Source organism: Hemitrygon akajei, chromosome 2, assembly GCF_048418815.1.
Source record: "Hemitrygon akajei chromosome 2, sHemAka1.3, whole genome shotgun sequence".
Classification (NCBI taxonomy): domain Eukaryota; kingdom Metazoa; phylum Chordata; class Chondrichthyes; order Myliobatiformes; family Dasyatidae; genus Hemitrygon; species Hemitrygon akajei.
Window position 1 is genome coordinate 108,603,286 of NC_133125.1, and position 13,695 is coordinate 108,616,980.

A 13,695-nucleotide genomic window follows, 5' to 3' on the forward strand; every position below is an offset into this window, starting at 1 on the left:
AAGATGGTATGATAAATAAAACTGAAAGGATAGCAAGGGACAGGCTAATAAACATGGTGGATCCCATGATCAAAAATGTATTTATTTCATGTTTAAGTTATCTTGGGTAAGGATGCTCAATTTGGAGCCTGGAACTGTACATGGAATTACAATGTTGTTGCCATTACAGAGCTGACAGGACTGGCAGCTCAATGTTCCTGGGTTAACATGAAAGAGAGGGGAGTAAAAGAGGGAAGGGGTTGTACTAATGACAAAGGAGAATAGAGTCCGAGTACTACAGCACAGAAACCACTCTCCTAATCCATGCCAAACTATTGTTCTGTCTCAACTCACACCTGGATCACAACCCTCCAGACCTCCCATCCATGACTCTACCCAAAACTTCTATTTAATGTTGAAATTGAATCTGCATCCATCATTCCAGTGGCAACTTGTTCCACAATCTTACCACTTTCTGAGTGAAGGGGTTTTTCCTTCAGGCTCCACTGAAATAGTCCACATAACACACTCAATTTTTGACCTCTAGTTCTAGTCTCACCACCCTTAGTGGGAAAAAGCCTGCTTCATTTGATGTCTATAGCCCTCAATTTTGCATACCCTATATATGGCAAAACTGGTTCAAGCTGACAGGAAGGAGATAGTAACTCAAATAACCGCGCATTACAACAATGGTGTACAGAAGAGAACCTCTGTATGCCAAAGTTGAATCGTGAAGTGGATGGGCTATAGTAGCAGAAGACCACACCGGTTCTGCTCCTGTATCTAATAAAGTGATCACTGAGTGTAGCTATGGGCAGAGAAGAGGCAGATGGAGTTTAATCCAGGCAACTGTCAGATGTTGCTCTTTGGGAGTTCAAATGAAAGGAGAAAGGATGTAGTTAATGATAAACCCCTTAATTGCAGAGGAATCCTGGGTCCAAATCCACAGTTCGCTGAATGTGGCTATGCAAGTTGATAAGATGATAAAGGTGACTTCTGGCATGTTTATTGTCATTGGTAGGCATGTTGAATATATTGATAAGGAAATCATGCTGCAGATATATACAAAACTTCAGTCTGACTAGGAGTATTATGGAAATTTCTGGTTGCCCCATTATAGGAGGAGGACGTGGAACCTGTGAAAAGGGTGCAGAAGAGGTTTACCAGGATGCTCCCTGATTTAGAAGGTAGAGTTGCAAGAAAATAAGTTTGTGAACCTTTTACAAATACCCAGTGTTCTGCACTGATTACTCATAAAATGTGATCTGATTTTCATCCGAGTCACAACAATAAACAAACACAATCTGCCTAAACTAATAACACAACCAATTGTACTTCTTGTCTATACTGAGTAACCATTTAAACAATCACAGTCTAGGTTCAAAAAAATATGTAAGCCTCTGGGGTATTGCCTACTGCAAAAGCTATTTGGAGTTGGGTGTTACAATCAATGAGATGAGATGAGATTTTAGGTGTAAGTTGTGGAGGTGCCCTGCCCTATAAAAAAAGACACACCAAGTCAGGTTACAAACAGAGCCTGCTCTTCTCAAGAAAGATCTGTTCATGTGCACCATGCCTCGATCAAAACAGCGTTCAGAGGATTAGAGAAGAAGTACTGCAGATGAATGGAACTGGAAAAGGCTGTGAAAGTATTTCTAAAAACTTGAGTGTTTAATCAGTCCACAGAAAGAGAAATTGTCTACAAATGAAAGAAATTCAATACCATTGCTACTCTCCCTAGGAGCAGGCGTCCTGCAAATATCACACCAAAAGCACAACATGCAATGCTGAAGGAGGCGAGAAAAGAATCAAAGGATAACAGCCAAAGACCTACGGAAATCTCTAAAATTTGCTAGGGTCTCTGTTCACGTATTCGCTATAAGAAAAACACTGAACGAGAATGGTGTTCATGGAAGGACACCAGAGAGGAAATACACTGCTCTGCAAAAAAATTGATGCACATTTCAAAAGGTCACCTGGCTGTCACACAATGCTTCCATGACAATGTTCTGTGGACAGATGAAGACAAAAGCTGAAATTTTTGGCAGAAATACACATTGCAATGTTTGGAGGATAAGGGGCACTGCATACCAGCACCAAAACCTCAACCAAATCTGAAAAATGGTGGAAGGAGCATTGTAGTTTAGGGCTGACTTGCTGCCTCAGTACCTAGAGAGCTTGCAATCATTGAAGGAACAATTAATTCAAAATCGTGTCAAGATATTTTCCAGGAGAATGCTGGGTTAGCAATCCATCACCTGAAGCTTAATAAAAGTTGGATGATTCAACAAGATAATAATCCTAAACATAAGAGTAAGTCAACAACAGAATGTTTTAAAAAGAAGAAAATGTGTTTTGGAATGGCCAGGTCAGAGTCCAGATCTTAACACAATTGAGATGCTGTGGCACAACCTGAAGAGGGCCGTTCATGTAAGGTATCCTAGAAAGGTTTAGAAATGCTGATCAAGTAAAATATTAATGGGCACTTGGACAAGTCTGAATTCATAAGAGCAAGAAGGAACATAGGATATTAAATGTAACATAAAAGGTTAACATACAGAATGCTTCCTATTAGTGGGCAGGATGCAATACACAAAACCAGGGTAGTCATATCAAATTGTATGTTATGTTAAACTACACATGATCTATCCCCACACTGCAGAAAATGTGAAATTACACCAAGCAGAACTTGAGACACTGCCTAATATTTGATGTTGCTTTCCTTGTAACAAAGAAAATAGTATTGTAGGTGTCCAAAATTAAGCAATTTAAGATCAACATTTCCCTCAGCAATGAAGTCAATTGTTAAAGGGTACAGGTTTAAACATCAGTTGAAAATAAAATGCAATTACATGTGTCCCCCCCCCCCCCCCCGTTTTTCAAACGTTCACTCTACATCACCTCGCTGTTACGAAAGACCTACATTAGTTACCTGTTTTCGCTAACAGAAGGTGTTTTCACTGTTACGAAAAAAGGTGGTGCGCGCTGAGCAGCCAGGCTCCTCCCCCGGAACTGCATTCTAGCCGGCATTGCTTAAACACGTGCCTGTGAGCATCTGTGCTTTATGTTGATTTATTTTGTGCATCTGTTAGCAAGATGAGTTTTAAGGTATCAGAAAAGCTTAAAAGAGTGCGTAAGGGTGTTACACTTAGCGTAAAACTAGACATAATTAAGCATTTCAATCGTGGTGAACTAAGTAAGGATACAGTGAGTTTGGCTAAGGGTTTGTGGAAGTTGACGAAGATGATGTTGAAGAGGAAACGATAACAATTGAAGCCGAACGCAGTAGCAAACGGCCCGAAAATGAAGTCATCCAGGAACTGAATGGGAAGCAATTGCATGAGATTTTCGCTGGGATTGACAACTCTGCAATGGTTACAGAAAAGTATGACTTTAATTTTGAAAGGGTACGTAGGTTTAGGGCATATCTGCAGGATGGTTTGAGTGCTTACAAAGAACTATATGATAGAAAAATGCGCGAGGCTAAGCAGTCAAACATACTGTTGTTTTTCAAGCCTTCCACATCAGCCACAGCAGACGACGAAACTCAACCTTTGACATCGAGGCAGGCAGACATAGAAGGTGACCTGCCTGCCCTGATGGAAACAGACGACAATTAGATGACACCCCAGTCTCCCACCACCCCAACCTCTGACGACTCAGCCTAACACACCATCATCAGTGTGCTCAGTGTCTTCCCGATTCCGGTAAGTGAAACTACACTGTACATACATTATTTCTACTTTATATAGGCTGTGTATTTTTATGTGTTACTTGGTAGCTTCGTAGCTTAAAGGTTACTGGAAAGAGTGCTTCTGCCGGGAGCGCTTGCGCCATATGTTTCTGCCGAGACTGCTTGCGTGAGATTTTCACTGCGGTGGATAGTACTGCAGTAATTGCAGAAAAGTATTCCTACATTATATAGACTGTGTATTTATCAGATCATTCCTACTTTTACTATATGTTACTGTTATTTTAGGTTTTGTGTGTTATTTGGCATGATTTGGTAGGTTATTTTTTGGGTCATAGACAATAGGTGCAGGAGTGGCCATTCGGCCCTTTGAGCCAGCACCACCATTCAATGTGATCATGGCTGATCATCCACAATCAGTACCCCGTTCCTGCCTTCTCCCCATATCCCTTGACTCCGCTATCTTTAAGAGCTCTATCTAACTCTTTCTTGAAAGCATCCAGAGAATTGGCCTCCACTCCCTTCTGATGCAGAGCATTCCATAGATCCACAACTCTCTGGGTGAAAAAGTTTTTCCAAAACTCTGTTCTAAATGGCCTACCCCTTATTCTTAAACTGTGGCCTCTGGTTCTGGACTCCCCCAACATCGGGAACATGTTTCCTGCCTCTAGCATGTCCAATCCCTTAATAATCTTATATGTTTCAATCAGATCCCTGTCATCCTTCTAAATCCCAGTGTATACAAGCCCAGTCGCTCGAATCTTTCAACATATGACAGTCCCACCATCCCAGGAATCAACCTCGTGAACCTACACATCATATCAGGCAGCATCATGAAGAGAGAAGCATTTAATGCTTCAGGCTGATAAACATTCAATCAAGAATTTGGGAAACTGAGTAAATTATTGGGTGATAATCTGGTCAGTGTTTAAAAAATAAACAAGCAAAGTAATCACACTGCATTTAATTCATTAACTGAATATATGAACAATTGTAGCTTCTTTTCAATATTTTGGCCATGAAATCTTCTCCAGCAGCAACAATGCTCCTGAGGTCACTATCCAGACTTGTGCCTACACTTTGCAGCTCTAGTGTATGAAGTGATAGATAGATAGATAGATAGATAGATAGATAGATACTTTATTCATCCCCATGGGGAAATTCAACATTTTTTCCAATGTCCCATACACTTGTTGTAGCAAAAACTCATTACATACAATACTTAACTCAGTAATAATATGATATGCATCTAAATCACTAACTCAAAAAGCATTAATAATAGCTTTAAAAAAAAGTTCTTAAGTCCTGGCAGTTGAATTGTAAAGCCTAATGGCATTGGGGAGTATTGACCTCTTCATCCTGTCTGAGGAGCATTGCATCGACAGTAACCTGGTCCCTCAATAGCAAGAATGTCCTTCCTCAAATTTGGAGACCAAAACTGAACACAATACTCCAGCTGTGGTCTCACCAGGGCCCTGTACAACTGCAGGGCCAGTGAACGCTCACAAATTTTTCCCATATAAATAAATGGGTAATTGCTTCTTTTCTTTACGACATTCCAGCTTACAAACCATTTCATAGGAACGCTATACCTTCAGATAGCGGGGGAAACCTGTATATGTAATATGGGGAAAATGCACTCACCAGAGATTGTAGTGTGGAATGCATAAGTCAATACACAAAAAGGCAGCTTGGGAACGTGAACTGTTCCCACAACCTATGGACTCATTTTCTAGGACTCATCTCATGCTCTCGGTATTTGTTGCTTATTTATTATTATTATTTATTTTTGCATTTGCACAGCTTACTGTCTTTTGCACATTGCTTGTTTGCAACAACCCATTGGGTTCAGTCTTTCACTGATTCTATTATGGTTCTTGGACTTACTGAATGTGCCCGCAAGAAAATGAATCTCAGGGTTGTACATGGTGACGTACATGATCTTTGACAATAAATCTACTTTGAATTTGAGTGTAGCATGTTCCTGCATCACCCATTTCATTCCCTTTTATTTCTTATTTTATTTTACTGCCTCGGGAAATCTATAATAACATAATTAATCATTATTATTAAATCCACATTCTAACAAATTTACAAACACAGATGTGGGTGCATTATTTCAGTTTTAAGAAATTTTATTGAAGCAGAAGAACAAATAAGCAACCATGTTGCTGCAAATTTTGATGTTTTCTCAAATTGTGTATTCTTATCTAGGTTTTAGTTGCTGATATTTCATCACTTAAACCTGCTACAATTGTCTCAATAAAATATTTAATATTGGAAAGAAGCACAACATGGTTCATGCTCACTTTTAGTTTTCCCTGATTAGGGGAGACACAATCTTAATTTAATGAGGTGGTTCTTTTTAGGGCTGAAATATGGAGAAATTCCTTTATTCAGAGCATTGTGAATCTTTGAAATTCTTGACAGCAGACTGCTATGGATTCCTGCTGCTGTGTTTACTCAAATCTCCAGGCAATGGCCTTTTAGATTCCAATGAAATTAAGGGATTTGGGATTGGTTAGTAACATGTAGTTGAGGACAAAATCAATTATGATCTAAATGGCATGTTGAAGAGACCATATGACTTGCACTCATTTCCACTTCATTTATTCATTTTGTATGAAAAATCTGCAAATATTGACAAACCAATTGTTCTAATTCATATTATTTTTAAAAGAAAGGATCAAATTTTAAGTATAATGATGATAATGTGGCATTTCGTACCCTTATCTACTACCAGGAGTGGCTGACCATTTCCTCAAGGGCAATAAACGTCCACTTTTTATACAAATTTTTTAAATTTCCTGACCAAATGTAAAAGGCATGAACCAAGCTGTTTAATTTTCTACTAGTTTGTGCATAGATTTCCCTGTTAATTTAAAATTATTTCAACACACCACTAATGGAGAAAAATCTAAAATTAATATTGGAACAAAATATACTGCCACAGAGATAGTTAAGACTATTTTGTTTAAGGAGTGATCAAGATTGAGAGAAAGTCTAGGCAACCAAGAAAAAATGCAATTGGTGCAAACTGAAAGTAATAGAAACATCATATCAGGCAGCATCATGAAGAGAGAAGCATTTAATGTTTCAGACTGATAAACATTCAATCAAGAATTTGGGAAACTGAGACCTTATAGAAACTTGTAAAATTATGAGGGGCATAAAGGTGAATAATGTGTCCTTTCCCTAGGGTACCTAAACTAAGGCACAGAGATCTAGGGTAAGATTTCAAAGGGACTTGAGCAACTCTCCCCGGCAAGCAGAGAGCGGCAGGTATATAGAACAAGCTGCCAGAGGAACTGGTTGCGACTCATATCATTTAAGGATTAATTTGATAGGCACATGGATCACAAGAGCAGAATTAGGCCATTCAGCCCATCAAGTCTGCTCTACCATTCCATTATGAATGATTTATTATCCCTCTCAGCCCCATTCTCCATGGCCATCAAGCCCTCTCAAATCCTAATGTTATACAGGCATAAGACACAGGAGCAGAATTAGACCATTCATCTCATCAAGTCTACTCTGCGAGAAGAGCGGACTTTTGAGGATACAGGCTTAAAGTGGGAAATTAGGACTAGCTGGGTGCATAACATGGTCAGTATGGACTCCTTGGGCCAAAGGTCATGGTGTATTGTTCTATGGCTATTCACACTTTTAACAGAGACCTCAAAATTGGGAACAATTAATATGCAATAGAGTGATTACCAAATGATAACATAGAGCTCTCCAATTCATCCCATTTCACTGTAATATACCCATAGCTGTACAAAAACTCCTCCACGCATTTATCCGAGAATAGGAGGAACAGTTAACAAATCAATTGTCTGTTTTCAGCTGCGGAATCTATATATTAGGATCAAAACAATTAACAATTGTAGTTACGTGTTGCAAGAGTAGACCAATAAATGGTCAATGAAAACTCAGTTACCCCAATCCCGATATTAGGACATACTTCCTTGAAAGCATGAAAATACGTTAATACTTCTCAGCAAAATGACCCCCCCCCCCAGGTTTCGTGTAATGTCGGGCCTACAACATTCATGACACACGTTCAGTTTTAGATCAAGAGTAGAATAACTTGGTGAACTGGAGGGCAAATAGTGTAGGGCCGACCGGAATGAATGACAAAGTTTGGGTAAATAACGCAGATTATCTCGAGAACTCGGTAAAGGCCCACCCTTCGCCCTCCGCACAAATGACATTCCCTCATCCTCTTTACCTTCGCACTGGAGATCAAGGAGGACCAACAGGAAGGGGAAATAGGACAACACTTTAGTCAAGCACGCTCGCGGTGCCACCATCCTGTCCGCCAAGGTGACGGCCTAGAGCCTCCGACAACCAGCTCCGATTGAGACCCGCCAGCAGCGGATCCGGCTCCCAGCTTCCTTCCCGCGGTGTCACCACAAGTTCGCGCCCACCGTGCCCCCTAAGGCATCCGGCAGTTCAGCAGAGCTTCAGCATCCACCTGACATAATAATCCCCTGTGCGGATCTCGAACGTGAAGCGACAACCTGCCCCGAAACCTTAACTTCGACGCGAAATTTCTCGGGATCAATCGTGGTTTGCTCTGATTGGACAAGCAGGCAAGAACTGATTTGATTCGACGGGAACCGGTCAAGGTCCCGCCCACCATGTATAATATTCAAGACGTGGAGCTCCGAATGAGTGCGCACACGTTATCCTTATATCAAACGTTTCGTGGTCCTATGAGGATGAGGAAAGTGCACCAAAAAAAACGTGGTTTATTGCAACTTTTATCCACGTAATTCATTCTTCCGGAAACAGAACAAGCATTTTTGATTATTTTCCTTATACTTTAACAATATTTTTTTTTCATTAAAAACACTAGTACATGGAAATTAAACAGAAAGCACCACAAATGCTCGGTAAATCGGGTAATTTGTAGAGACCCCCCCCCCCCCCATCCTCGGTTTAAAAAGCCCGCCCTCGGACCCAGAACACTTTCATCACATTGGTGGACGTTCATAGAGACCAATTACCTGCAGCTTATCCTGTGAAATTTGGATCATGTTATCCCGATGAAGTACCGAAGTACCACGGTCCATATTAAATGGGAAGTAACAAATACTGTAGCAGCGTTGGACATCTCTGATCCAGTTGAAGATGGCCTCCCAACAGTCGACTGCAAAATGCTGGAAGTGATGCAATCTGAGATCTTGGAATCATATATTTGATCCTTAGTTATGGTTCTTAAGGAACCCTATCAAGACTTAGCTACAGAAAAGGCCCAGGAAGAGGGAATTGAAAAACAGAAGGTAAAATGTCTGAAGGAATATCAAAAGGGATGGTTCTGCAAAGTATGTAAAGGCAGGACTGTCAGGAGGAGGAGCAAGTGAAGTTTATATGAACTTTCCAATGAAATGTAACTAGCTGCTGGAAATCAAAAGTAAAACTCTGTGTACTCAATCAGAAAATTTCTTACCACACCCCACAGAAGCTGTTCAACCTGTTGAGTTCCTTCAGCAAATTGTTGCTGAGAGTGATAATTATTCGTTGAAAACTGAAATATCTGAGACTGATGTACTCAGTAGAAAAATAACTGACTAGTTTTGATCAGTGCAGAAGATCAATAGGATCGATTGCAGTGAGTAACATCCTGTGCTGATTTATTGCCAATATACTGTCTTATTTCTGTTTCTGTGCACCTGCAATCAACCTCAATAACCACACCCTTTTATTTTACACAATTAACTTGCAACCAGTTTATTAGCTTTTGGTGTGAGCACTGTACTCTGAGGATTCCAGTATTCCTGACCCTTTCCAAGTGTCCAGTCACTTCAGCTCTAAACTTTATCTGACATTGAGATGAAGTGTTCATTTCAGCTATTCTTATCTCCTGCAGTGAATCCAACTGTGCCACATCCTCAATAATCCTCAGCATGAACTTGAGCAGTTGAACTCACTTCTTGAAAAAAAATTGGCTTGTGGGAAACCTGTAGAGCCTGAAGTCCCCGCACTGTGTAAGAAGTGCTCGCTTGAGGGTATACTTACTATCTGACCTGAAAGTCTCAAATGACATTGATGTGAAAACATTGGAAGGAATTATACTATTTAGTTACACAGTTAAATAGGGGATGATAAATGGCAACTTTCATCTGCATTACAATATTATGAAACACTGACCATCTCCAATGGAAAGTGTCTAATCAGGGCCCTTGATATTCACCGGTATTGCCATTGTCATGACCCCAACAATCAACATTAGCAGGTTGCCACTGAGTATAACTTTACCTACATAAATACTATGGCTACAAGTGTAGTAAGAAGCAGGCTATTATGTGGCAAGTGAATCATTTCTTCAAAATTCCTATGTTATTTTCTGTATATTCCTGAGTACTCCTATATCTTCCCTTGGAACATACTCAATTTAGAACATTCAATGGTACACGACAGGAACAGATCATTCAGCCCACCATGCCTGTGCCAACCATGATGCTTAACCAAACTATTATTATACTTGCATATTGTCCATACCTATCTATCATATCTGCATCTACCACCACCCTGGTGACATGTTCCAGGTTCTTAGCAATTTCTGTGTTAAAATAAACTTGCCTCACAAAATGTTTTTAAACTGCCCCCCTCTTTCCTTAAAATTATTAAATGTCCTATTTTGATAAATGTAGCTCTGAAGCACTCAGTAAATTCAACTCCATCCAGGACTACTTGTTTTATTGATTCAATATCCACCCTCATAAAAGTATATTTTTAGGCTTGACTAGTGCATCTTAAGCTACGTTGCCTTTGTTGTCATATGCATGGTGCATCTGCAAGGCTCAAGATTTTATGAGAGCATGGTTAAAGTGACAATCACACTACAGTTTACGAGTATGTAGGAAGAAAGTGAATGGGTGACCACCAAGCAGGTTGGGCATTGAGGTGATCCAGATTTCTGCTGAGCTGTAATCTGTAATTTTGATGGGCTCAATGTCTAGGTCACCTGGTTTGAACCAGTCAATGGTGAAAAGAACAAAAGGCATGAGGCTGAGGGCATTGGCCATTGAACAATACTGTTTGTAGTCCTGGACCAGAGCCAATAAGGAGGTGACACAGGTCGGTCGGGTGACCTTGAGACAACAAGGTTAAAGTGCAACATTTGAACTGGTGAAGAAAGGAATATTCTGAGAGCACAGGCTGCAACAACTCTCCAGAGGCCAACCATCGCGGATGTGGAATACCTCAACGTCATACATTTGGAGATTAGATTGGAACCACAAGGAACACCTGGCCAGCATAGACTTCTTTCCCAGGTATCACCTTCTCTATTCTTTGTGTGTTTATGGAAAGGCAGGGAAATTTAGCAGGTGTGCACACAGGTATTCGATTATGTAAATTCATATGCTTTTTAGCTGAGGCAATAAAGGCACTTAGCAAATACAGATTCTCTTTGTGCTTAACTGATCATTATTACTAAGGGGTAAACCTTGTTAACATTTGTAACTGGTAAGTAACATTATTTATCCTGGCTTTTCTACTTCTATCTTATCTATCTCTTTCAAAATTTTGTATGTTGCTGTAAGATACCCTCTCATTCTTCTGAACTCCAGACAGTATAGTCCCAGGCGACTCAATCTCTCATACGTTAACCCCTTCATCCCTGGAATCAACCTGGTGAACCTCCTCTGCACTGCCTCCAAAGCCAGTATATCCTTCCTCAAGTATGGAAACCAGAACTGCACACAGTACTCCAGGTGTGGCCTCACCAGTACCCTGTATAGTTGCAGCATGACCTCCCTGCTCTTGAATTCAATCCCTCTAGCAATGAAGGCCAACATTCAATTTGCCTTCTTAATAACCTGTTGTACCTGCAAGCCAACTTTCTGGGATTCAGGCAAAAACACTCCCAAGTTGCTCTGCACAACAGCATGCTGCATTCTTTCACCATTTAAATAATAATCTGCTCTTCTATTATTCCTTCCAAAGTGCATGATCTCGCATTTACCAACATTGTATTCTGAAGATTCCCCACATCCTCAGTACAATTTGCTTTTCCACTCAGTTTAGTGTCATCAGCAAATTTTGCTATGCTACACTCAGCCCCGTCTTCCAAGTCATCAATGTAAATGTTAAACAGCTGCGGGCCCAGCGCTGACCCCTGCGGCACCCCACTCACCACAGACTGCCAACCGGAGAAACACCCATTTATATCAACTCTCTGCCTTCTATCCATTAACCAATCCACTATCCATGCCAATACACTTCCTCCGACTCCATGCATCTGTATCTTATTTACAAGTTTCTTGTGCGGCACCTTATTGAATGCCTTCTGGAAATCCAAATATACGACATCCACCTGTTCCCCCCCCCCCCCCCATCCACTACACTAATTATGTCCTCAAAGAACTCCAGTAAGTTTGTCAAACAGGACCTGCCCTTTCTGAATCCATGCTGCGTCTGTCTAATGGAAACACTCCTTTCTAAATGCTTCGCTATTTCTTCCTTAATGACAGCTTCAAGCATTTTCCTGACTACAGATGTTAAGCTAACTGGCCTATAGTTGCCAGTCTTTTGCCTACATCCTTTTTCAAAAAGTGGCATGACATTTGCTGTCTTCCAATCTGCCGGGACCAGCCCAGGGTCTAGAGAGTTTTGATAAATGACTACCAATGCGTCTACTATAACCTCTGCTAATTCCTTCAGCACCCTGGGATGCATCTCATCAGGTCCAGGGGACTTATCTACCTTCAGGCCCTCTAGTTTACTCATCACTATCTCTTTAGTGACGGTGATTTTATTGAGGCCCTCTCCTCCCATTTTGTCCATAACATCCTTCTTTGGCATATTAGACGTGTCCTCCACCGTGAAGACCAACACAAAATAGTCGTTCAGTGCCTCAGCCATTTCCATATCACCCAATATCAATTTCCCCTTATCGTCTTCTAAGGGACCTATGTTGACTTTAGCCATCCTCTTCTGCTTTATATATTTATAAAAACTTTTGGTATCTGTTTTTATATTTTGTGCTAATTTACTTTCATACTCTAGCTTCCATTTCCTTATTTCTTGTTTAGTTGTTCTCTGTTGCTTTTTAAAGTTTTCCCAATCCTCCAGTCTCCCACTACTCTTTGCGACTTTATACACATGAGCTTTTAATTTAATACTATCTTTTATTTTCTTAGTTATCCAAGGCTGGCTCTCCCCACACTTACTGTCCTTACTTTTGACTGGAATATACTTTTGTTGGGCACTGTGAAAAATCTCTTTGAAAGTATTCCACTGTTCCTCAACTGTCCTACCAAATAGCCTGTGCTCCCAATCCACATTAGCCAACTTCTCCCTCATCTCATTGTAGTCTCCCTTGTTCAAGCATTGCTCTTCCTACAAGCCTGCCACTTTACATAAGTACCTCTCTCTTATCCTGTCTACATATTTTGCTACACTTACCCCTCGCCCACCCCCTCTACACGTACCCCTTACCCTCTTCACATTCTCACACCTAGCTTGTCCCAATTTCCAGGCACCTCCCATCGATGAACCCATCCAAGTGCTTCTAAAATGATGCAATTGTTTAAATCCAAATTTATTATATAAGTATGTATACCATGTACAAAGTTCAGATTCTTCTTCTTGCAACCACTGCAAAACAACAAAACACAATAGAATCCATGGAAAACAACACAGAACAAAGACCAACGATCATCAAATGTGCAAAGAGGACAAACTGAGCAAATAGTACAGAAAAGTAAATAATACATTGAACATAAGCTGCAGTGTCCCCAAAAGTGAATAACCACTGCCTCTGATACCTGAATAACTACTTCCTTAGACAGCTTATTTCATACACCCATCACCCATGAAAAGTTTGCCCCTCCCCAGTCATTTTTAAATCTTTCCCCTTCATCCTAATTCTATGCCCCTTATTCTGGATTCCCATAACCTGGGGAAAAGACTGTTTCTGTCCACTATATCTAAACTTTAATAACTAAAACCATTCCTATGAGGTTGCCCTTCATTTTCTGATGTTTCATGGATAAACGCTGAGCCTGGCCGAA

At 40.5% G+C, this 13,695-nt stretch overlaps 1 protein-coding gene across 1 annotated transcript in view; it reads right to left on the minus strand.

Moving 5' to 3' along the window:
• Window positions 1–8,254, minus strand: part of dnajc3a (DnaJ (Hsp40) homolog, subfamily C, member 3a) — a 74,114-nt gene extending 65,860 nt beyond the window's left edge. The window contains exon 1 of the mRNA XM_073027107.1: window positions 7,902–8,254. Coding sequence (XP_072883208.1) covers window positions 7,902–7,983 — 82 coding nt within the window. The 5' untranslated portion in view covers window positions 7,984–8,254. The remainder of the gene's footprint in view (window positions 1–7,901) is intronic.
• Between the last annotated feature and the right edge of the window lie 5,441 nt (window positions 8,255–13,695).